At 44.3% G+C, this 24,156-nt stretch overlaps 9 protein-coding genes across 9 annotated transcripts; 6 read left to right on the forward strand and 3 right to left on the reverse strand.

Annotated features, from left to right (window-relative positions):
- Positions 1–88: 88 nt before the first annotated feature.
- On the reverse strand, positions 89–1,599 carry BGW36DRAFT_354243 (uncharacterized protein; the record flags this gene model as incomplete). The annotated part of the gene is made up of 2 exons (XM_046213504.1): positions 89–869; positions 935–1,599. The coding sequence occupies 2 exons, from the start codon at positions 1,597–1,599 to the stop codon at positions 89–91; spliced, it is 1,446 nt and encodes a 481-aa protein (XP_046078472.1).
- Positions 1,600–5,429: 3,830 nt separating this feature from the next.
- BGW36DRAFT_457224 (uncharacterized protein) lies at positions 5,430–7,107 on the forward strand. Its single transcript, XM_046221958.1, has 4 exons — positions 5,430–5,754; positions 5,811–6,115; positions 6,194–6,524; positions 6,586–7,107. The coding sequence occupies exons 1-4, from the start codon at positions 5,560–5,562 to the stop codon at positions 7,087–7,089; spliced, it is 1,335 nt and encodes a 444-aa protein (XP_046078473.1). The 5' UTR covers positions 5,430–5,559; the 3' UTR covers positions 7,090–7,107.
- Positions 7,108–8,340: 1,233 nt separating this feature from the next.
- Positions 8,341–8,967, forward strand: BGW36DRAFT_354245 (uncharacterized protein; the record flags this gene model as incomplete). The annotated part of the gene is made up of 1 exon (XM_046213505.1): positions 8,341–8,967. One exon carries the CDS (start codon positions 8,341–8,343, stop codon positions 8,965–8,967), a length of 627 nt encoding a protein of 208 aa, XP_046078474.1.
- A 962-nt stretch (positions 8,968–9,929) lies between these two features.
- Positions 9,930–10,398, forward strand: BGW36DRAFT_18835 (uncharacterized protein). The gene has a single exon (XM_046209769.1). It carries the CDS (start codon positions 10,064–10,066, stop codon positions 10,307–10,309), a length of 246 nt encoding a protein of 81 aa, XP_046078475.1. The 5' UTR covers positions 9,930–10,063; the 3' UTR covers positions 10,310–10,398.
- An 89-nt stretch (positions 10,399–10,487) lies between these two features.
- Positions 10,488–11,822, reverse strand: BGW36DRAFT_286374 (uncharacterized protein; the record flags this gene model as incomplete). Its single annotated transcript, XM_046210407.1, has 2 exons — positions 10,488–11,648; positions 11,754–11,822. 2 exons carry the CDS (start codon positions 11,820–11,822, stop codon positions 10,488–10,490), a joined length of 1,230 nt encoding a protein of 409 aa, XP_046078476.1.
- A 625-nt stretch (positions 11,823–12,447) lies between these two features.
- On the reverse strand, positions 12,448–13,693 carry BGW36DRAFT_368270 (ubiquitin C-terminal hydrolase). The gene is made up of 2 exons (XM_046214970.1): positions 13,419–13,693; positions 12,448–13,367 (listed from the first exon to the last, which is right to left on the reverse strand). Exons 1-2 carry the CDS (start codon positions 13,471–13,473, stop codon positions 12,688–12,690), a joined length of 735 nt encoding a protein of 244 aa, XP_046078477.1. The 5' UTR covers positions 13,474–13,693; the 3' UTR covers positions 12,448–12,687.
- A 1,443-nt stretch (positions 13,694–15,136) lies between these two features.
- Positions 15,137–17,405, forward strand: BGW36DRAFT_422393 (uncharacterized protein; the record flags this gene model as incomplete). The annotated part of the gene is made up of 2 exons (XM_046219691.1): positions 15,137–17,045; positions 17,104–17,405. 2 exons carry the CDS (start codon positions 15,137–15,139, stop codon positions 17,403–17,405), a joined length of 2,211 nt encoding a protein of 736 aa, XP_046078478.1.
- A 3,184-nt stretch (positions 17,406–20,589) lies between these two features.
- On the forward strand, positions 20,590–21,799 carry BGW36DRAFT_18875 (Cyanovirin-N). The gene is made up of 4 exons (XM_046209771.1): positions 20,590–20,781; positions 20,862–20,872; positions 20,934–21,046; positions 21,142–21,799. Exons 1-4 carry the CDS (start codon positions 20,671–20,673, stop codon positions 21,528–21,530), a joined length of 624 nt encoding a protein of 207 aa, XP_046078479.1. The 5' UTR covers positions 20,590–20,670; the 3' UTR covers positions 21,531–21,799.
- Positions 21,800–22,067: 268 nt separating this feature from the next.
- On the forward strand, positions 22,068–23,985 carry BGW36DRAFT_354250 (putative transporter; the record flags this gene model as incomplete). The annotated part of the gene is made up of 5 exons (XM_046213506.1): positions 22,068–22,319; positions 22,369–22,466; positions 22,546–22,893; positions 22,943–23,083; positions 23,151–23,985. 5 exons carry the CDS (start codon positions 22,068–22,070, stop codon positions 23,983–23,985), a joined length of 1,674 nt encoding a protein of 557 aa, XP_046078480.1.
- Positions 23,986–24,156: the final 171 nt, after the last annotated feature.

A 24,156-nucleotide genomic window follows, 5' to 3' on the forward strand; every position in this document is an offset into this window, starting at 1 on the left:
CTCATATTCAATCTAGCGTTGGATACCTCCTGTACGCCTTATCCTCAAAAGAACCATTCCTTACTCGCCGACATTTTGACCTTGATCTTCAACCCAATGTTGGTACTTCCATATCACTTTCATACCGAATTGTTGTGACTCCAATTTCTTTCCCCCCATTCATGACAGCTCGAACGTGTAACAAACCATCCGATGGGGCGGGGTAGATGTGCAGATCGTATTCGATTTTCCAGTATTTGACCCCATCGATTCTCTTCGTTTTGAAATGCTGTAAATCCGATCTGGAGAGGTCCAAATGCAAAGTCCCAACGATATCCACGCCTTGGTCTGAAGTGTACTCCGGGGGGTTGTCAGACTTGCAACAATAGAGATCTGCAGAGAAAGAGGGATCTTCATCGTCTGAGTTGGTTACTTCAATGCACTGAGAGATTCTCGACTTCTCGTCGATGCTATCGCCCTTGCGAATTTTCCAGATAGCTCTATTTAGGCAAACCTTCTCGTTTATGTTCCACGGATCATAAGCAGCAAGGGACTCTGGATCGATGCCTTCCCGAAACTCTCGCATCATCTCTATGCCGTAATGGGCCCTAGCTCTCTTCTTAGATGACTTGATGCCCTGTAGCCCTCTGAGCGCGGCTCCCTTGACAACTGCGGCCTGTGGGTTTTCAGGACAGAGTAGCTCGATATTGCCTTGCGACTTAGCCCACAACGCAAGCTCATTGTTCAAGTACGGAGAGTCACCGAATCCTCCAACGAGGATAATCTTTAGTATGTTATCCGAATGCTTATGGCGGACGGCATCTACTTGTTGCTTCAAAATCTGCTTGATCTTATTAACCGCTGGTTCGAAAAAGGTTTGCATGTCTTTTCTAAACGGGGATGATGGTCAGAGGACGTTAGACAATATCAACTCCATTCCGCCACTGAGACTTACGCTGAGAGTTTAACTTGACAGTCTTCTGTATCATAGTTTCTTCCATTTTTGACATTGCACATCACTAGCGGAACTTCGAACTGAATGTCTAAGAAGTTGTCTGCATGCCCAAAGTCGTGTTTGTGTAGTTCAAACTCTCTCATAAAACGGCTTCCAACCCCTTTCTTTTCCGCTGCGACATCGTCGAACGCAACTCCAAAGCGAGAAGACATCCATTTGTGAAAATTTCGATCGACGAATGTAGATCCGCACTTTCCCCCTGCACCTGCTATCAGTTCGTCAAAACGAAAGGGTCCGGTATCAGTAATGATGTATGTAATTACATCAACGGTACCTCCCCCACAATCACAAATGATGAGTATTTCTCCCTTTTGAACTGGCCTGATGCTGTTATTTAACGATGCCCAGCTTAGAGTTGCACCTGCAGCAGCCTCGGGCTCGGGGATAAAGTTGACCGTGTCGCAGATTCGTGAGCCAAACCCTGCGTGACGGGCGGCCTCCCATGTAGCAGCTTTCGCCGCATATGACCAGATGGCTGGCACGGTGAACCAAAACTCAAAAGAGGTCATTTCCACAACAGGCGCTCCCAGTCGCTTCTTCAGATATTCGAATGTATACTGATAGATTTTAGTGAGAAAATCCCCGCAAACCTCTGTTGCCGACATTCCTGGGGTAGCTTCAGGAGTCCCTCGCCTTGGCTATTCTTCAACCCTGGATCGTCATATTCTGTGAGGGAAGTCTTGCTATCAAGTAATAGCTTCATCCAACAGTAAGATATCATCTTTGGCGTTACTTGATAGCCCCATGCGTTGGAAGATAGGCCAATATTTTCGGTTTTGTAGGCCACCCGTGAAGGTGTTTTCCACACACCATCTGCACTGGGTCCTGGCCATGTACAGATTATATGAACGTCGCTAATGCTAGAAGCAGATGACATAACGTAGCTTACACCTGGAATTAGAGAGGATCAAGTTAGTTTGTATGACTGGGACTTCAGAGAAGTGATGGGTGTTTCAGACCAGTGTATGTGGTACCGAAGTCCACCCCAATGATCAATTTATGCTTTATCATCTCGTCGACGGCCTCAACGAGTAGAGTGAGGAGACAATATGGGGCTAGTGACAGAAACTCTAGGAATCCGCTCAAGGTAGAGGTTTGGTCGTCGTTATCGTTGTCGTTTATTTGAGGGGCGACAGATTGGACCCAGACCACTCTCTCCAGGGATATTTCCAAGTGACGAGTCGAGATATAAATAAATTTTGAAGAAGCGGGCAACCGGTGGGGTGCAAGTGAGCAGATGTCATAAAACTACTTGCATGAACTGATTATTTGACCTCGTTCAGACCTAGTACATAGTAATTTACACAACGCTTTGTGTGGTGCTTGGATATGGTTGATATGGTTAACAGTGATGGTGTATTGTTTATACCTTCCTTTTCTAGCACCGCTCGAGCAAACGCGCACCATCCCAGCCTCTTCCTCCTCTCATCTCTCTTTCGTCTTTTGTTCTCACCTCTCCTCTTCTTTCTTCCTCCCTCCTTCTTTGTCTCTCATCCCAACAGCTATCTCGACGGCTCACCTTCTGATTCTTTGCTGCACGTATCCTTGACTTCTTTTCCACCCGCTTACCACTTCTTTAATAACCACCACCCCCAAAATGTCCACCGCTGTTATTAGTTACTGTAGACTCAAGGCGAGCATGCACATTCCTGGTGCTGCCGCCATCTCTGGCTCTGGAGGAGGCAGGCCAGACCGCCGTGGAGACGGTGGTGATCGTTGCCGCCCTAATAAGGGCAAAGGCGTCGTGAAGAATCGACAGCTATTTTCCTAGATATCTCTATATCTATATGCTGCTAATGACTTCAGCCTCCCTACGCTGCGCGCGATGTGGCGGCACAGCGCACACTACCAAGCAGTCCAAGATCCGCGAAGGCCTGCACTGGATGGTAACAATATTCACCACAATGTCCCCAGTGATATACTCAGTCTGACAAGGTATAACAGAGCGAGCTACGGGCTGATGCCAATATCCGTCCCCGCAACCCCCCTCTCGCAGCCATGGCAACCGCCTCCCTCTCCTCCTCCGCCAGCCGTAACTCCGTCAGCAGTCACAGGGCTGCGGCGCCTTCGCGGCGACACCGCGATGAACGGCGTGAGGAGCTGCATAGACAGCAGTAGGAGGAGCCGCGTGTGATCTCAGAGATCAGAAAGCAATTCTATGGTCACTATTGTCGAAATCCTGCTTTTGCGGGTACCTGGCAGGCCACTATCTCTCTAGCGATGAGTTCGCACCTCAACGTGGTGCTGGAGTCTAGTAGCTACTCTGGCGAGGCTAAGACGAACTCCTCTAACATCATAAATATAGAAAGAATAGATACATCCTAACGCACCTATTGAGTTAATAAATATTCTACGGTTCGTAGAAGAAGGGAGTCGAAAGGAAGCTGTCAAGCCACGGTATCTGTCTTTTGTGACATCGTCTTGAAAATTTTCATAGCCGATGTCACGCGTTTTGTGGACAATACATTTCCGCTCGGTGAAGCATATTCGGAGTCAGCCTTGTCATTGCCGGTACTGAAGCTATATCTATGCAGCACTACGTATAAATAATTCTTTGACACTTAAAGCCACAAATAGACTAACACAATAACGTTCCGGGTCTGTCAAGCAGGCAATTCCAATGAAAATTTCCCAAATTTTAACAAATGAGTGGAAAGATATTGAAAACGAAGGGTTTCTATTTCCGCGGCCTAGTTTCTATCCCACCAAACCAATGGTTTCTCTTACGCCGCAAGGTGCCATGATACGATTAGCGAAAGATTACCACCTAGCATATAACTAGTAGCACGGGAATACAAGTTCCTTTTGCTTCTGACAACCAAAAAAGCGCAGGGGCAAAGATTTAGTGCATTTCAGCTGTTGAGCATTCAAGCCTCGTGTCAGGCAGTTAACGCATAGGGTTTCCTGGCCCATGTGATCTGCATGCAATACCTGGAAAGTCGGGCCAATTCCAGACCAAACATAACACACAGCAGCAACGGTTGTTTAATTAACTGTATTTTCCAATTCTATCAAATCCAATATGCAGCGGAAAAGACCTAACCAGAACAGACCGGATATGAATTCAAAATGCGACTCGCGTAATGTGCAAGTCTCTCCGGTGGCACTCCTATAAACAGCCAAACCCGGAAGCTACTCATGCCAAGCAAGAGTGAAACTGGAGGCTGGCTTCGTAGGGTTACTTTGGTCTCTAATCGAGAGGGGGTTGATGCCGGTAGTTCAAACTAGCTAACCTGGGCTATGGGGGCGGGATGATGAAAGTGGTCATCAGCACGTGGTTGAGGCCCGGCATTGTAGCATACGCATCTGAGCGTACATGATAGTGCGCTAGGAGCAATTAAGAAAAAAGCACGGATCAGACTACGTACCTACGTACTTTAGACGAATAGGTTGTTATGACTTGGCTCTTGAGCGCCGGGTTAGAGCCAAGCTTCGGTTGGTGTGCGAACACATTGCGGCGGCTGACAGTGCGTATAAACAGCTCGATCGAATGTTGGTGTGATGACAAGGGCGTGGTAATTATAGAAACGCAATTGGGCCAACTGTGGCGTGGCTGGCGATCACGTTGGCTGCCAAGTCGGTGGCAGCATCATTATCGACATCAGAACCCCTGGGAGATTTGTTGGTGACGGGTGGAAATTAATTGGTCATGTTGGCTGACCAGTGCAAAATATGCACTTCATGGCCTTCGCACCATCTGAGGCTGTGAATGCATAATTACAGCAAGCCCCTTCTGAATAATGTATCTATGCTTGCGGGGCGTAAGATGACCGCAAAAGCGGACGGCATAGATAGTCGATCTTCTGGAATTTCCGTTAGGAATCTGTTCGTGGATAGAACCGCATTCACGTGGAATGACCCGGAAGTGATAAGATTTTGGTTACATTCCTGTTGTCAAAGCGCGGTTCATTCTGAAAGCTAGACCCCACCAGTACGCTAGAAGCCAATTGTGAAGCAGATGCCAGGTCCTTGACACGCCTTTGGCCCCGGCGGCTTACCTTGAAGAAGTTAGAGAAGTTCGTCTACGACACGCTATGCCTCAAGATCGGCGTCCTGGATTTATGCCATGCGTTTCATACCCGACGAAACTATACGAAAGGTAGCATAGCAGAGAGCTTCACCCCCACCTTGCTTTCTTCTACAGAACGGTACACATGATTCTCGTAGATCTATCTCCAAAATCTCGCTGACTAGCCTACTAGATCGTCCGTTAGCCCCTCCGTACGAGGCCACTCACCGATATGTTTTATCCACGCTCATGGCACAGGCTACTCAGCGTCCTTTGCCCGTGGGCCTGGCCATTCCCACGTTGTGGGACTTATTTGCCGCGAGGAATGAGCTCGATAATTAATAGGCCCGCTTATTCCGCTCACAGAATCCGCCGATGAGGGCGATTCCATCATTTATCTCCGGCTTCGTTCTTGGTGGTCTATTCCTCTCATTACCTACTGGGAGTGTTTCTCGCTTTGTACAACTTTTACGCAAGCATATTTTGTTAACGATGACTCACCATTCCTATCTCTGATTCCTCGTCGCCGGAAAAGGAACGGTATTCGCATACCTAGATGAGTTTTCTTGAGATTGTGGCCTCTTGGCCTCTGCCAAATTATGCGGACCCAGTAACTCGCGGCGATGGTATCGTGATCGCGAGCGTCGTCTTTGGCGTCGTGGGAACAATTGCAACAGCACTGAGAGTTTATACTAGAATATGGATCACACGCACCATGGGAGCGGACGATATACTTATTATATTCGCTTGGGTTAGTAATTCCTCACGACCCGGGCAATCCAGTATACTAAAGCTAGGAATAAAAAGGCGTGGTCGATAGCGATGATGGTGTGCTTATCCATAGCCTCGCAAAGTTATGGCTTCAGCATACACATATGGGATTTACCCTTCGAAAAAATGCCTACGGCCAACAAATATAGCCTGGTATTTCAGATTACTTTTGCCTTTGCATCATCTCTGACAAAGCTATCGTTGCTCTGGTTTTGCCGGCGTATCATCGGTGACGGCAGGAAAATAAGCTGGGGCTTTCATGATATCGCGATTGTCGTTGTCATGTCTATCATCGTTGCCTTTGGTGTGACTTATATTATCCTGCTACTCGTACAATGTCGGTATGTTGGCCTCACAATCCTGCTCAAATCTAGAAATTTTGAGCCGTTCAACTAAGCAGTGTTGATTGATATGCGCAGCCCTCTAAAAGCCCTATTCGACATTCTACCCCAATATCCACACACGTGCAGTGTTGACAGCCATATGCTTACGTACGGCGCAAGTATTGCGAATACTATCACCGATTTATTGACGACACTCATCCCAGTCACTCTGGTGGCCACATTGCATTTACCATACAGACAACGCATTGCCGTCATGACCATCTTCCTGCTCGGTGTGTTCGTCAATGTCGCCGGCGCATTTCGAACTTATTATGTCCATCGCAGCATGGTGATCACAAACTTAGATCGATCATGGGTTGGCTGGCCAACTTGTATTTCTGCGATTGTCGAAATTGGTCTTGGACTGGTAAGTTTAGATTCGTTTTTGATTATTTGCAAAAATTGCCGTGGCTAATAAAGATTTGTAGATCGTGACATCAGTGCCTGCCCTTCGCCCATTCCTCAATCGCTACGTTCCCGCACTCCTTGAGTCATCTAGAAGGAAATATTTTTTCGGCAAATACTTCACGCCGAACACTTCCGAAAGAAGCGGGACGAGTCACAAGAGTGGCAGTGGTCGCGGGCGTCGATCACGGAGCTTATTCCCACTTTCATCAATCGACAAGTCATGGAACAAGTCGTGGCATAAAGATAGCCAGGTCACCAGCAACATAACCACGGCCGACATCGAAATGCGAGAACCTCCAGCAGCATACAGCGGTCATCACTTTATCAATGTAACTAGAACCGTAAGACAAGACTCATTACATCGCACTTCGTGGCCAAAGAGCCCTTTTTCAAGTCGCAGCCAGCTTGGAAAAGAAGGAAGGCCGCAGAAAAGCTCCGAACGATTGAATCCGGTGCCTGACGATGAGGAGAAACTGACAAGGCTATATGAAAGTGATGCATCGGGAAATGGGCCAGGCCGGTAGACCCTGTGTGCGAATGCTCTTTCTTCTTTTTTACTGTTATTAGCGATTTATACCCGATGGATTATGTCACTTAGAAATATGATACGTCAAGGATCACGAAGCTCAATTGATGCAAATAAATTACAACTATATACTTCAGATTTAAATTTACAAGGCCTTGCATGGAAAGGAGGACAAGGTAAATAGAACATTGAAACAAATAATACATATATGACGATGATGACAGATAGGGGTCAATAAAACCATAAAGATACATATAAACTATCCAAATTTATCAAGCGTATATATCACAATGCACCGGTTGACTCTCGTAGATCTCAGATTATGGTATAAATTCATTCAAAGTCATTTGGAACATTTGTCGGCTTTGAGGTACATGTATGAAAAGACGGGTACGACTCAAGATAGATGCAACATTTTTCTCATTTCAATTGATAATAGACTCTCTTGCATTTAGACCTTGATTGAAATTTGATTGGTTATGGCTCATCTATAAGAACATCTAGCATGCCCGGGATCTGCAGCTAAAATTTCGTTAACCAGAGACTAGCGGTAGAAACTTTTTCAATGGATGATATATTGCTTGGGTTTTTAACAAAATAAATAAGAAAGGTAAACCTAAGTAACATATGAATCGATATCCTATGAAACCAGTTGACACCCCAGCCTTGCCTAAAGCATCAAATAAAGTGCTACACCTTAAAGCCAAGAGTTTAAATACCAACTTAATGATCCAGGTTCACGTAGTCTTGAAAAAACTTTGCTGGCCTAGCACAACCTAATCAAAATAGAATAGCATTGGAATTTACCTCAAATTCCGTGGCCTTCCTTTACTTGTGCAATTATGAACCTTCGTTCTTTACAGGCAATAGGCCAGTAATGAGAACTTCCAAGAAGTGCAATCAATTCTAGAACTAGTTTATGCCGTAGAGTTCCCTTCGCCGGCTCATCTAAGCTGTATTTATTCATCAACACCACGAATTCAATGCTAATAACCTAAACAGCAATGGTGAGTTGGTGCTGAATACCCATTAGGAAGTCGAAATATATCAATACCTCAGTGAGTTCCATCGTCTCATATATGATAGAGCTAGAAGGGCAAATATGTTTAGTGATAAAAAGGGCTAACGTATGATACCTGTGAGTGTCCACTGCACCTCGCTTCTTTTTACAACACCAAGTTCAAAAGTCATCTCCTGTCCTTCCCCAAAAACCTACATAAAGATCCTATTTTTTATATAGGGATGGAAAATGTCTTCTAATATCCCGAGACCATTAGCTATCTTCTACACGCAAACACAGTCCCAGAAATACATTAAACCGGTGCTGAATCTAGAAGATGCATGGCGCAGTATTGTAGAAAAGCTAGGCGATGAGCAAGATACAACTTTTATTAGGACAACATTCGACGTCGATATCAATATTCAGGATTCTGCCAGTGAAGGAACCTCTCTCTTACTTTTGAAGCAGAATCACTCAAGACAACATTACAAGATAGAAATACCGATCAGTCAACATCTGCCACCTCACAGCCTACTCATCATTTTCGAATTTTTGCTGATTACGGGACTGATTTTTTTCGGCTCAACACCGAGGATCCAAACTATTCATAAGACAATACGTATGTCGAAGCAGAAGAAGCACTTTTCGTTATTTCAGACAGAGGTTTTTGAGAATTATGACACATGGGTGGATACCTACACTAGCAACTTCCAAAGCGACGCGAGGACCCCAGAGATTACTCCGCTCACGTTTTCCTCCATGCAACAGAAGACGCTTCATGGAATATCGCTGGATACCTTCTGGCTTGGCCTACCGCGATCACTCCTCACGTTGGCAGTGTTGACTATTTGGCAGAAAATGGAACATATTTGTTAAGGTAGAGCTAGGGTATAGAAAATGAAGTCACGAGAACGTTTCTTCGTGACCAAGGTATTTTATTTAGAGAAAAGGGAATCAATAGAATAGGATATTGAGCGTTAATCATTTTTGTATGTGGGGTAGAATAAGATTTGAAGACTGCATAATTGAAAATCTCATAGCATCAAAGTTTCGTTGGAGGAGTATTGTATGCACAAAATCAGCGACTTAGAGTTGATTATTGGATGTTGATGCGCATTTTAACCGCTCAACGGGGGATCACCAATTGGAACTATAAGAAGATCAGCCTAAATACTTAAAATAAAATCTGACGAAATAAAAATATACCCCCTTGTTTGTTACCTTATATTGCAATAATTATTGCCTACTTGTACCGCCTCAGGAACAAACTGAATTTGGCGTGAGTTTGTTTTTTTTTAGGAACATATCATCCCATGTTGTCTCGTCAAATACTTAACTAGCAGCCTAATTACCTAATTTCACCAAAATTGATAAATATTATTGTTATTTCAGCATATTTACTTCTTTGTTTCAATTTCTGCTTCAATGTTGCATCAAGAATTCTCGATACTTCCAAGGGCTGATCGTGTGGCGCAGCATTGGCTGACCTGAAGCCACAAAATGATAACAGCCAGAACATGACTAACTGATAAGAAAAAAGCTACATATGAGCTGAATTCGAAACAGAGGGAAAACATAGATCAAACAGAATAGGAGGGTTGAGATGATTCTCAAGCAGTTGTGGATACGAACTATACTTATTTTAGAATGGTTTACGATAGTACGAATAGTGGGCACATCAAATGGCCAATCACGCATTTTCATGAACCTATTACATGAGAAGAGCAGCGTATTCGCAGCTGCTGATGAGCGTATTCAGGTTTAAAACAAGCCGAAGACTATTTTCTCCTTTGGAATCAGACTGGCCGGACCCTGCTCTAGGTTGATAGGAGCAGGATGTCTCATCTCAGTCGAGACCCATCATAAATAGCTGAGACTTCCTCCTAATATGCTATTCACTCGCTTGACACTTCCCATCTTCTTTGTCCAGAATATCTCCAAGGCTGGTTTGTATCTACTGCGATAATCAATAATGTCCAGTATAAACCCCGAACTCATCGTCATCATCGCCATTTTTGGGGCCGGTGCTGCTGTCACCATCGGATTCGTTGTTGCCCGAATGTTTGGTTTTACAGAAGAGCCAGGCATCCAACCAATTGGTCAAGAGCAAAACTTGTATATGCGACAAGTCCGCACAAGAAATCACGCCCAGATGTATTGGCAATCTGTTGAGGCAGCAAGGGTATCACGCGCAGAGACCGAGCAGACAAATCTGTAATGTAATGACCCTGTCTACAAGACCAGACATCGCTTGAAAGGCCAACTGATAGTGGATCATAACAGGGCCGTACCCGCACACAGGCAAAATTGCTCCCCGGACACAGCGATGAAGGGTTCGCTTGGGCGAAGGCGCGGAGCAAGCCGCTATAGATTTGAGGAGCCACTTCGGGGTCATGTTAAGACGGAAGTCCAGCTTGAGAATGTATGGGGAGCACCAAAATGTCTGGCTGCTTGTTTGGAGAGGATGTAACCGCCAAACCACTACCACGCACATCCGCAGCTTGCTCCCGTTCAAACATCCGTCTTACGCCATTCACAATGTTTTTACCCAAGCTGTTCACACACCATTCGTCACCCACCTGCAGAAGACAGATACCAAAATGTGCCAAAATTCTCAAAGCCATGATGTCGCTCGCCATCAGTAGATCGAGGTACCGGCGATCAGCCATGGCCACCCATACGAATAGTAAAGCCGGGTGATCGTGATTGACGAAAAATCCGTAGAGTGTGTACCGCAGTAGGGCAACTGCTTGTAAGTATACCGGCTTCTTCTCACTCCCATCACCGAAATCGGGTAGGCAGTTTACTGCTTTATCGATATTTTTAATGGTACGGCTAATTCCTTCGGGTAGTTCGAACGGCGGAGAATCACCGATGTCTCGGTAATGTTGATAGAGCTTCGAATCGCTCTTGATTTTCAAAGCTTGAGCTCTCAAGATAGTGACACCTTTGGCTAGTTCATGTATTGATACCATGTCGTTGGGCAGAGAAGAAGAATTGTTGTTTGTTGATCCTAGAAAGACCGAATTAAACATAAGTATCAGCATCGCATTGGCGTATAAGAGATCAAAATTTTCCGATGTCAATTCCGTAACAAGAGGTCTGAACAGGGAGACAGAGAAATTATGATGATCGATGGCTAAACTGCGGTAATGATTGGCATCGGCCTTTGGGGTTGTTGATTTCTGGGAGAAATGGAGCGCTGAAACGGCAAGCAATCCGTGCATCAAATGGGAATGAGAATAGCTATCTCGAGTGATGTTCACAGCCCAGACTTTCTGGAGGTCGTCTATATGGGACATGGTTCGACTGACCCTAGATGAGAAATTGTCGAGCAACATCTGGTCTGGATTTGATGGAGACGTAATCAACAGGGTATCCCCGTAGTTCATATTTGACGCACTGCCAGATGCTTTGCTATCATTGTCATGGTCAACCGCAGTAAAGTGAGTAAAAGAGCCAGCGCTAGCGCCAGGTCGCTTCGGAACATCTTTGGGAAAGATGCATTCTTCGTTTCTTCGAGAACAGTGTCCGCATACTGGTTTTTGCATATCGCACTAAAGGAGATGTCAGGATCCAAGATTTGCAAAGTAATCCTAACAATGAGAATGAAAAACAGAAAAAGTCGCGGTCGGGAATCCGCCACAAACAACTCAACCCACCTTCACTTTTCTAGTCTTGCACCGGAAGCAGCCATAGCGCGATTTGATGTGAAATCGGCGTGAAGGCATCCTGGCCAGGTGTGATCATTTGCCGCCGCCACAGATAGGGCATCAGTCGACGTTGACAGAGCAACTCTCTTTCTTGTGGAGACAGGCTACTTTTTAACCGTGAGAGCTGTTTGCAACGGTCAGAGAGCTAACTCCGGCGCTATCCTAAACAAGCATAAGCTCATGCTTCTATTTCAAATTAAGAAAAGCTTAGAAAGACAGAAAGTTTAGTCTTATGGGCTTTGGACCCTTAGTCCCTCTAACGATTTTTTACTTAAATATCTCATCGGCGCGTTCTGCACCTCGATGATTGGCCGTATCTATTTAAAGCATCTTAAACTGGGGTAACAGCCTTATATCCCGCCTATCAGATGATTCTTGGAATGGCCCCCAAATCAGCTATCCCAAACTATTGGATCCTAATCGGCGGCCGGGTCTGAAATTAAAGCTTTTCGATTGCTGTTAAGTGAAGTTGCGGATAAGAGTGCTGGAATTGAATATCAGCCAGCTCATATCAGCATCATTCTAACTAGAGTGACAAGTTACTCTGATCCCTCTACGTAGGCTTATCAGATTTATTGGGTGGCCTTACATAATTGGTCTTTATGGGAATATATATAGATAAATATATAAGCTATTATCAATTGATCTGTCACTAAAAACATGTGGGTTTCGTATCATAGAACTGAAGTCCCTGCTTCAAGAGTTTGGCCCCGCAAATAAATGCACAGTATTTTACACGCATGTAATCGCAATAAATAGATGAACCGCTTGTACTCAAATTTCTAGGTTCACCAGGGTTTAGAGCAGCTTTGGCGTGTAATTGATACGGTCTAAGAACATAAGATTATAGATGATGTAGAATCTGCAGCAATTTCTTCGCAAGCTATGCTGAGCTAAGGGCAACAATACTATATCTTATGTCTGCTCCTTTTCTGGCGATGAACTTCTTGACAGTCAGATCCAATGCCTTCGGGCTCAAGGCGTCCTCATCTGGGTCCAGAATGCCATGATCTAAAGGCCCTGGCATACCGCCATTAAGCTCCCACAAATGTCCATCGTTCGCCTTGACAAAGGATATAAAGTGAAACCCACATGGGTCCTCCGGAGAGGGCGCCACAGAATCTCCAACTGTGGCAGCAGACATATGGGCCAACTCCAAAAACTCGGATTGATACAACAGATCTGCTCGTAGCTGAGGAGGAAGAGGAATGGAAGCTTGGAGTAACTTATTAAGTTCGGATTCGGGAAGTATGAAGCCACGTCCGGCACCGTTAAAAATGCTGTGGAGAAATGCCATCAATCCACAAGCATGGCCGATTGTTTGCTTGAACCACATGACGGGCTCCTCTGAGCCAAAGCCCTGGTATGCTTTCATTTGCTCCTCGACTTCGTCGCGTGTGGCATGGTAAACGTCTTCGTGGCACAAGAATATAAGTGCGTGAACCGGCCGAGGAACGAAGGCAAGAAGCTCCTTGTCGTCCACATCGAGCACGTCATAAAATTCTAGATCCGAAGAAACGCCGAGATTATCGGCAAGCTGTCTCATTACCTCGGGGTTATTTTCTGGTTCAAAGTCATTAAACGGTGGCTACTCCTCAGAAAAGAGTGGCGAACCGAGCGGAATAAATGTCTTCTTGCCTCGGATAACCTTGACTTCTGGGTGAGGCATTTTGATAGGCTTCAATTTTAATTATACCCTCAAACTGTATATGCTAGCTTGGCTGTGAGGTCTCGATAATAATTGTGGCAGTTTGAGGTGTTGCCTAATAATCATGATGACAACCCCACACCTCTCCTTACTAATTATATGGAACAAAGATTGTCCGGCCTTCGTGATCTAGTGCGAAAACGGACCCCAATCGTCTAATTTCTAGATTTTAATCTTAAAAAAGAAAAATGATTATTAATTATGAATGATGGTTACCACGGTCTAGAATTCGGCCGGAAGAGAATACATCATACCACATAGCCATGCTTAAAGCACAGACCCTGCTAGCCGCTTTGCAAAATGTACAGTCAGGGGCCAACTAGTGTGCTTTCGGATTGAGTCTATCAACTCAGGGATCCTACCTATTTCTCCTTGCTACATACTTGGCCCGTCATCCCTACATAGTTGAGGATGCCAGCACGTACAGCGCACTGCTTGGTAGCGTCCATCTACCCACATTCCTTTGGACCCAAAGCAGCTAAATAAGGGATAGCATTCCACGTGGCTTTCCCTCCAACCTCTTCCATGACTTCTTGCGTGATTCTAAGGCTATGCAAGCCACAGGTGGTTATTCCCGATCAAATTCTTAGCTCTTAAGCTTTATCCCTGTCCCGTACGTGTTGCCACACAGCCGTCGAGAGAGGCTCAGATGGGATCAAACAAAATATCTACTTTGTTCGGCACAATTGCACCCATATCCATTCCAAAGTGAGTTCCTTTTGATATATTGTACTGATTCAAAGAAACATAGTTATGTAGCGCGCTGGACGCGAAATAGATGCGTCTGGCCCTGGATAGGAAAAATGTCAATGTTGTCATGTACCGAATTGGAACATTCCAGGGGCTGCAAGGCGGGAGGGCCCGGCGTCGCTGGGCCGCTCCGCTCGTCGCTCCCAACCAATCGATCTCTGCCAAAATGAGATAAGCATTTTTCCGGGTTCAGTAACAGCCATGTCTTTCTGTTGTTCACAAAATGGGTTGATGTTTATACGTCGTATACCAAATTCGAAATTGGTCCACGCTATACATGGAAATGAAAGTTGAAGCCTACAGATTTATATATATAGAAACGCTTCTACATGTATTGTATGGAATATGGTATCGCAGATTGCACTTTGTGATGCTTATTAAAGATGCGCCTGCCAAAAATTTTGCGAGAAGTAATTATAGCCAGAAGTTCTATAGACGTAAACCCATCCTTTGAATTATAGAACACCAAATGCCACGTTTCTACAGCCGGTAAACGGCAAAGACTGGACCTGGCACAGGTCAACAGTACAGAAGCTTAATTTTTGACAGCTGCAAACTGTGCCGTCCTCGGCCATAGCGACAAGTGGGAGAACATTGCTTCCTAAAACGGAAAGTTTGATCAAGGGCTTGGCGCTTCCGTTTTTGGAGAATCAAAAATAACAACGCTTTCTGAACCCATCATAAGCACCATCTAGGGTTAAAATATACTATGATATATATTTTATAGCTGTGAAAACATTCTAATTCAAAAGGTATATAAGACCGCTGTGTTCTCCCCTCAAAGGCATCCTCATCAACTACCCAAACAACCAACCGATAAACAGTTGATTTGTTGATTTGACTTTATCTTGAATATACATTCTGCATATCGACAATGGTTAATTCCAAGTTCACAATACTGGTATTTGCTAGCTCAGCCCTTGCTGCTGTTGCTCCAAGAGATGCTAGCGAGGCTAGCCATGATCATCCTGGAGGTCCCGAGGAATATCACCTTCCTTCTCTGCTTGCACCATGGGGTCCTCCTCATCCTACACCATCCGATCATTCTGCTGGTGGACATCAAGATTCGGGTTACTTCCCACCTCCGGACTTTCCTATCTCTACAGCACCAGACGGTCCACACCCTACTGCTACTGGTGGTGCTCCATCTGGTGCTCCATCAAAAGAAGAATCGAGTTACCCACGCCCACCAACGTCAATTTATTTCGCATCTAAACCTCCAGGAAATATCTCCCCGCCAAACAGTGAGGGTGCTACACCACCTTCATTCGGCTATGCTCCATCAGGAGTGACACAGTCTTTCCACCCAGCTGCTCCTTCTAGCCATGCACCACCACCTTCATCCAGCTATGCTCCATCAGGAACGACACAATCTTTCCATCCATCTGCTCCTTCTAGCCATGCACCACCACCTTCATCCAGTTATGCTCCTTCTGGCTATGCACCACCGCCTTCATCCGGCTATGCCCTATCAGGAACGACACAATCTTTCCATCCATCTGCTCCTTCTGGTTATGCACCACCACCTTCATCCGGCTATGCTCCATCAGGAACGACACAATCTTTCCACCCAGCTGCTCCTTCTAGCCATGCACCACCACCTTCATCCGGCTATACTCCATCAGGAACGACACAATCTTTCCACCCAGCTGCTCCTTCTAGTTATGCACCACCACCTTCATCCGGCTACACTCCATCAGGAATGACACAATCTTTCCACCCATCTGCTCCTTCTGGCCATGTACCACCACCTTCATCCGGTTATGTTCCTTCTGGCCATGCACCACCACCTTCATCCGGCTATGCTCCATCAGGAACGACACAATCTTTCCACCCAGCTGCTCCTTCTGGTTATGCACCACCACCTTCATCCGGCTATGCTCCATCAGGAACGACACAATCTTTCCACCCAGCTGCTCCTTCTAGCCATGCACCACCACCGGGATCGTCTCATACTAGACCCCCTCCACGCCCCTCCAGTGATCCAGTTCGACCTCTTTCATCCTTCATTCAGTCGCCTTATCCTCAAGCAAGCTATCTAGCCCCTCCACATCCTTCTCACGATGTATCCCCTGGCTCGCAATCTTATGAACAACCTAAACCGCCACAACCATCTGGTGATCATCCCCCATATCCTCCTCACTCCGCTCCTGCGGAGCCTTCAAAGCCAATGGAAGGACCACATCCCAAAGAGCCCACTGGACATCCTGAAACTCCGGGTCCACATGGGTCTTATGGCGCCCAGCCGCCTCATCCATCCCTACCAGGTGGTGAGCCACCTCACACAATTCCAGAAGGACCTCCCGGAGGTGCACATCCAACAGAGCCTGACCATGAAGGAGCTCCACCATTCGTTGGAGTAGGAGGCCCGCCCCAATCAGGACCTCACTATGAAGGGCCACCGCCGTTTGTTGGAGCTGGAGGGTCACCCCCAGTAGAACCAAAACATGAAGTTCCACCGCCATTTTTTGGAATAGGAAGCCCCCCCCCGTTCCCTTGTCCCTGTGCAATGGAACACGGAGGATTTCCTACAGAACCAAAGGGGCCATTTTCCTACCCTGCAAGCCCATCTGAGCATGCCGGTGGGCCACCTCCCCATCCGGATGGCAACCCTCAGGGAGAGCAAGAGCCACATCCTACTGGATATGCTGCTGATCAGCAAAATCCCCATCCCAACGGCAAGCCCGAAGAAGGTCATGAAGGCTATCCCACACCTCCGTGTCCGTCCGGTCATCCAGAGCATCCCCAGATGCCCCACCCGCCATCACCAGCTCTAGGCTTAGGTAAGTTTAAAATTTCCAATTATAATATATCGGTGGTTTATCTAATCCCCTTGAACAGGCTCTCATGAATCTGGTGCTCTTCCAGAAGCTGGTAAATCTGGAGCTGAACAACCCGAGAAACCTCGTAATTCAGCTGCTGCTCCAGCGTATCCATCATCTACTGTGTCGAAAGAGCCGTCTGGTCGCCCTTCTCGGCATGCCGCACCAACAAGTTCACAACCAACCCAGAGGGCCACGAATGCTCCAGGCCCAGAAAAGTCATCTGTTCACCATTCTAGCGATGCTTCATTGTCAAAAGTGTTTTCAACTGGCCTACTGAGCGTCGCCGTTGGTGTTTTCTTGGTGCCATTCTTCCTCTAAACTTTTATTGATTCTCTTCTTTTCCTCTTTGTGAGGAATCGAGCTTTTCGATGGTAATTCATTTTTGACTTGTTTTTAATTTACACATTTAATATGTTGTATATACTTTCTTAATACGATAGCATAATCGCATATGGTTTGCGCGTTTCAGTATGCAAATTCTTGACATTAAGATTTGGAAATAAAATAGCCTGCTAAGAATATCTCAGGGCACATGTGAGAATTCAATTAGGGAATATTATAGAATGACGAAATAACTCCAACAAAATTATTTCGTATGTCGTGGCTGATTGTCCAGTCCCTGCATGAATTATCTATTGGAAACCCACCTTTCCTTGCTGTACGTTTGTGATTGAACCACGATGGGGCACATAACCGTGCTTATCCGATAAGTAATTACGATGTCAAGCTGGGCTTCGTGGCTGAAGATTTTGGTTAGCCGTCGTAGTATTCTTCGGCTCATACATATAGACGGGCCTGTAATCATCGCTGATGTTGGATTTATGTGTATTTATAATAATGAGGTAAGCAGCGCTTTCAATAACGTAATCCACCCCCGAGTTGGCCACCCACCCGAGTTGGCCACTTCCGCCCGAAAACGCGTTCTATATTGATTTGAAAGTTCAATTTCTAGCCTATATAATAATTATATACAAAAAATTAATTACTAGTATGATTAGGGCATTGAGGTCTTCTATGCCTAAGAATACTACACTCACTACACTGAAATTGGTGGTGTACGCGCACCTGAGAGACTGGAAGCTTAGGCTTGGCTGGAACAGTAATAGTACTTTAAGATGCCTCAATCTAACTTTAGATAAGCGCTTGAGCTTCCTCTTTAGTAAGGTCTTATTTATAAGATATCTATTTTTTAGATTGTTGACGTTTTTGCTTCTCTTTCTTATTTGTAGCTTGTAAATTATGAATTTCTTTTCGTATAATTAGAAGCTTATTTATATTTATTTTATAAGCTTTAGACATCTAATCAATTGCTTAATTAATAACTTTTAATAAGCTTAATTTACGCTGGTTAATTTGTCTTTTAATTGTACTTGATTGGCGCTTGAATTGATGTGGATTTTAAGGTATTTATAAGTAAGATGATTATGAATTACTTAATCGACTTGGAGGGGGGTTGGAGTTTTTAATTGAATAGTAAACTGTTGATAGACTCAATCTGGATTAAATGGTATTAATCTAGTTGCTGTGAAGCCATTCTGAATAGTCTTAGCTTTATATGTTATTGTACGCGTCTTTGGAAATGTGGTAAGAAAGTCGATTTTGTTAATATGGTTGAATTTAAGTTTTATCTGTTGCTTAATAAGTTGTTTATATTTTTGTTTTAAAATAGTAAAATAGTTAACATCAAGAGGCTGTAAAAGATGAAAGGAATGTGGAGGTATATAGATTGGAATAATATTATTCTTAGTGTATGTATGGTCAAATTTAGCAGTTAAATAACTTTTATGATCATCAAGAATAAGTATTCGATATCTTTCCATTATACAGCTATTTGTATGAGGAATGAAGTGATTAATGAGCTAATCTATACTAATCTTATTTGTTGTTCATCTATTATTATTAATACTGATTTTCTAATTATCTGGAAGAGTCTTAAACCAGGTTTTTTATAAGTATTTTGTTGCTTTGAAAATCATATATGGAGGTAGAGTCTATCTAGTAGAATTAATTATTTTAATTGCAGTTATCCATTCTTGATTATTAGGTTGTAATAGATGTGGTTTACTATATCGATCACTTCCAGTTATAATTTTTGTAATCGTATAGAGCTTTATAGTAAAGCTAGTCTTATTAAAGTTGTAGATATCTTTTTGTAAGATGCTATATTCTAATATAGTCTCTTGAATGTGGTTAAAATGTTTTTAGATTATCTTTGGATTTTTGTATTTAGTATGTTCATAATTATATCTTTGTGAAAATCGAGATTTGAGCTCTGGGTGACGTTGAATAAATTTGTATATTTAATTTTTTTCAATTTGTTGATTTTTATGTTGTGAGAGAAGATAATTAGCTATTTTTTGTATAAGAGATGGCTGAGGAGGTAATTCATGCTTATCTAGATCTAAAATCTATTTTATAAGTGATTTCTCTTTAAGTTTGGTCAATTTATATCTATTAGCGTGTATTTTAGCTCGATATGCTATGCCTTTTAATCTGTTTTGAAGAGTTGAATGGGTAACATTATAAATCTCTGCAGTTTGATGTATAGAGCGAATTTTGTTATTTTTTAAGTTGGATAATGCTAATTGAATTTTTTCTTTTGTTCCTGAGAATTTGACTGATTTTTATTGCGAATTGGTGGTATATTAACGCGTTGAATTTTTGAAAATAATATAGAACGCGTTTTCGGGCGGAAGTGGCCAACTCGGGTGGGTGGCCAACTCGGGGGTGGATTACGTTATGCAGTGGGCCATTAATATAAAACCAATAATAACTTAAAATTGTCTGAAATGTCATTGGTTAAGCAATTAAGGATGTCGGCGGATTCGGCGAGTTTCGATGAATTAATCCCATCCCACCTAGGTACGAAGTAGACTCATTCACCTTCAAGTATAGACCCTAATTTCAAAATTTCTTACGCGTATTCTGCGCTTATTCGTTCGCTCGTATAGTTGGTTCATGCCTAACAAATTTGTATTTTGTGTAACGCTTGGAATGACGGAAAAGACCGCATGAGCCATCGTTACATGCTACATAAGCACCAAGAACAAAAGTAACCAAGTACCACCAAGCTAATCAGTAGTGCCTCACGCTATGCCTTTTTCTTTTATAAGACCAATTATGATACGTTCTACAGGATTCCTTATAATCCAAAGAAGTATACTACGTTACCTAGACCCCAGGATTCCAAATCTAGAACTTTTGTCAGGATTGGCAATACCGTGAGTATTTATCACTGATGATATGTATGTCAGCCGGCAGTCCCCGTAGGCCGAGAGGAGGTAACACCCGATGGAACGAGGTGGTCTTCACCACAACAACTAAATAAATTAAGAAAAAATTCCAGTTCTGGGGTGTTTATCACGTCGTGGAATAATCTGCTGGGTCTATTTTCAATCAAAGTCCCTAGCTATTCTTGACTTCAGAACAATAATCAAAAATTTATAGTGAAAAATTGCTACCATCTTCTTTGATAATGTACCAAATCCAGCTCTGGACATTTCTTAGCCTGGCAGGCTCACTCGTTTGCGCCACACCAATTGTGCGAGACTCAGGTTTCTCTTCCGCCTGCAGCAATATCACCATGAATAGCGCATTTTGGCTCATTGCGACATGCCCAGACGACTCTGGCGCTGCCGTTACGAGTAGTGTTTATTTGCCAGGCTGGATTGAAAACCAAGAGGGTAATCTCACTGTAAGATTTCCCCCCCCTCCCCTCACGCCCACGGTGACGGAAAAGAAACCAAGTCAACTGACTATATTCGTGATGAGTAGTGGAAGGACGGGTATAATTAAACCACTATCATACCTTCGAGAGACATTAAATTCTAACCCATTTATTCATAGGGGAAATTTTGAGGAAACATGCCAGAACTGTGCTTTGATCAATGGTGGTAGCTTGAAGTGCTTTTGTGACGGCACCTATGCTAATGAAAATGGCAACTCAACTCTCAGCCTAGGTACTGCAAAATTTTTCCTTTTTTATTCTCATTCTTTTTCTTTTCGTTTTTCCTCTCGCTAATCGCTTGACTAACTGGCCCGTCTCGTGCTATAGAGGACCACATCGCTAACTATAATGGCCATCTCCTCTCTAACTTGGACGGCGCCCCAACTATACCTACCAATTCCTCTTCTGTTGCTGTTCCATCGGATGCAACTCTTACAATGTCTCTGTCAATAAGCTCAAACACTTGCGCAAGTGATTTCACCTGGCAATTCTTCGGGCCTGAGCCCTGTTGGGCCTTCACTTTTGTCAACGGTCGGCCATCGACACTTGAATCCATCCAGATAACTACAAACCCTGGCTGGTCGATTCAGTCATACAATAACTCCGATTGCTCAGGGGCCCCATTAGTGAGCCTTAATCAAAAGGATGTAAACACATGTGTGGATTTAGGGGGTGCAGAATACTTGAAGGCTGTTCCGTTGTGGAATTGGGACTAGAAACAAACAAACAACAGACCAATCGATTGGAACGACATTTGATATACTGGCTTCGATATATGTTGAAAATCTCCTTCAGGAAGATCGCACTATACAAATTTCAAACATTTTGGCATGTTAAAGTGTTCCAGCTTCTCGGCATTTTCTCAGACCCACCCACTTGAAAAATGGAAACGGGGAGGGGAGGTGGAGAGAGGTTTAAAGTGTTCAGATAGTGTGTGGTTGATATGAAGGGAGTCGCAAAGCGGAATTTACCATCTAAGGCCCCCAATTAATCAATATTTGGTGAACAAAAACTGGAACCGTACTTATCCTTGCTTTAATTTCATTGGTTTTCAGCCTGGATATCAGCTAATGAAGGATGATCCATCGTGACAAGTTGCCTATGTGTAGGCTCCGATCACTTACCCCGCTCAAATTAGTCAGTCATCGCCACCACTTTTCAGTAAGCTTCAACAACTCTGAAACAATTTAAAATCCTTTAAAATTTTGACACAGCTATACCTATGCAATTCATGTTACAAAGTTGGTGTTAATATGTCTTTGGTGCAAACTCTTCATTACGAAGTCAACTCGACTCAATCGTCCTCTCGCTCTGTGATTACAGGACCTGCTGGCTCTAATCCTCAGACGTCAAGAGAGGTCTCAACGATTCAAAATATATCCTCCCATGGCGCCACGCCTCCAGAAACTGGCCATCCAGTGTTTGACCGCGTACCATCGATTGGGGTTACGCGGATTCGCCGATTGATAACCACTGCGCTACTTATTCTAGCAAATCTTGTTCAGGTACTTTTCCAGGAGTTCCCCAACTAACCACTGTGACTTATCGAGGTAGATGATTGTAAACTTCACTGGAGTTGCTGGTGGAAACTCTTTGAGTAATGCAATGGGTGCTAAACCTTCATATGCGGCTTGGATTGCCGCTAGCTATGCGTAGGCATGCCTTTCTAAAGTTATCAGGTTATAGAATATTGATCTTATCAGAAAGCAAATGCTAATGATATTGATATAGGCTGACTCAAGGTACATTCGTCCTGATGAGCGGCCGATTGGGTGATGTTTTCGGACACAGAGAGTTACTTGTGATCGGTGGGATATGGCTCAGCGTCTGTATCTTGATTAGTGCCTTCTGCAACAACTTTTTTGCGTTTGTCACTATGCGTGCTCTAGCGGGGGTCGGAGGAGCTTTGATTATGCCTAACGCGGCGGCTATGATATCAGTAACTAATCCGCCAGGCCGGGTGCGAAACCTGAGTTTAGGGCTTTTCGGGGCGTCTGCACCAATCGGGGGCTACTTGGGAGCATTATTTCTAGGTGCCTTCCTGGAGAAAACGGACTGGAAATGGTGCTTTATCTTCATGTATGCTGTATCTGAAACTAACTGTACCGATAAAGCTAAATATTCTCAGAGCCTGCCTTTGTGTCCTGACCTTTATACCTTTATGGGCTCTTGCCCCCTACGAACCCCCAGTTGATCGCCAGGGGAAAATCGATTGGGTAGGCTCTTTTCTAGGGACATCCTCTTTGATTTTATTCAACTTTGTCTGGAAGTAAGCCTGTCTGAATACATAAAGTTGAATACGATGATAAGCTTGCTGATATATGATTGTGCACTAGTCAAGCCCCCAATGTAGGGTGGTCGATGCCTTATGAAATTGTATTACTGATTGCATCTTTGATACTATTTGGGGGGTTTCTTCTTTGGGAAAGAGACTTTGCCGTACATCCTATCATGCCACTGGATATATTCAAAGCGCCGTCATTCTTGACACTACTCCTCGTCATTTTGCTTAATTACATGGCCGTCGGCACACTTATATGGTACCAGGTCCTTTGGGTACAAGTGGTCTGGGACTGGTCAGTGTTCCATTTTGCTGTCGGCTGGACCCCATTTGTTATATGTGCGACCGCCGCCGCCTCTCTTGCTGCCTGGCTCATTCCCCGTTTGGCCGCTCAGTGGATACTCGCTATTGGAACTATCACAATCTTGATTTCCAATGCATTGATGGCCACAGTACCCGTCCATCAGACCTATTGGGCTCAGATATTTCCATCAGTAGTTCTATTTTCCTTTTGTCCGGATCTTGTATATACTGCCGGACAAATAATCGCAAGTAATTCGGTACGTCGACATCAACAAGGTATCGCCAGTTCTATTATCGGCACTCTTAACCTTTATGGAAATAGCTTAGGACTGGGATTTGCGTCCACGATTGAGACCCAGATTTCAAAAAGACTGGACAATCAAATAATGGGCTACCGGGCAGCACTTTATTTCGGTGTGGCATTAAGTGCTGTTGCCCTTATATTGGATGTCTGTTTTGTGAGATTAGTCAAGGATGATCGAGAGGGATGGAATGAAGAAGATCAGGCATCACTTAACGCTATTGAGCTTCAAGATCGTGCACAAGCGACTGGTGCACAAGTTGCACCTGGTACTGCCGGATCGTGAGCCCCTCGCATGGCTGACGCTCGAATGGTCATCGAAGCGTCGCACATATGGCCAGTAAATCACCAACACGACGTATTGCGATGACCGGCCCACCAGAATTCTTGGAAGATATCGATTCCGAGTATTTGTCAAGACATGAAATAAAATGATATTATGTCGGTGATATATACG

Source organism: Talaromyces proteolyticus (assembly GCF_021365285.1).
Source record: "Talaromyces proteolyticus strain PMI_201 chromosome Unknown BGW36scaffold_1, whole genome shotgun sequence".
Lineage (NCBI taxonomy): Eukaryota > Fungi > Ascomycota > Eurotiomycetes > Eurotiales > Trichocomaceae > Talaromyces > Talaromyces proteolyticus.

Excerpts from the sequence above, each read along its gene's own strand:
- BGW36DRAFT_457224 (XM_046221958.1), top strand. The coding sequence starts at position 5,560 with ATGAGTTTTCTTGAGATTGTGGCCTCTTGGCCTCTGCCAAATTATGCG. Across the intron at positions 5,755-5,810 it reads TACTTATTATATTCGCTTGG|GCGTGGTCGATAGCGATGAT; the intron begins GTTAGTAATTCC and ends AGGAATAAAAAG. Across the intron at positions 6,525-6,585 it reads TCGAAATTGGTCTTGGACTG|ATCGTGACATCAGTGCCTGC; the intron begins GTAAGTTTAGAT and ends AAAGATTTGTAG.
- BGW36DRAFT_18835 (XM_046209769.1), top strand. The coding sequence starts at position 10,064 with ATGTCCAGTATAAACCCCGAACTCATCGTCATCATCGCCATTTTTGGG.
- BGW36DRAFT_368270 (XM_046214970.1), bottom strand. The coding sequence starts at position 13,473 with ATGCCTCACCCAGAAGTCAAGGTTATCCGAGGCAAGAAGACATTTATT. Across the intron at positions 13,368-13,418 it reads GAAGACATTTATTCCGCTCG|AAAATAACCCCGAGGTAATG; the intron begins GTTCGCCACTCT and ends ACTTTGAACCAG.
- BGW36DRAFT_18875 (XM_046209771.1), top strand. The coding sequence starts at position 20,671 with ATGAATAGCGCATTTTGGCTCATTGCGACATGCCCAGACGACTCTGGC. Across the intron at positions 21,047-21,141 it reads CAACTCAACTCTCAGCCTAG|AGGACCACATCGCTAACTAT; the intron begins GTACTGCAAAAT and ends CTCGTGCTATAG.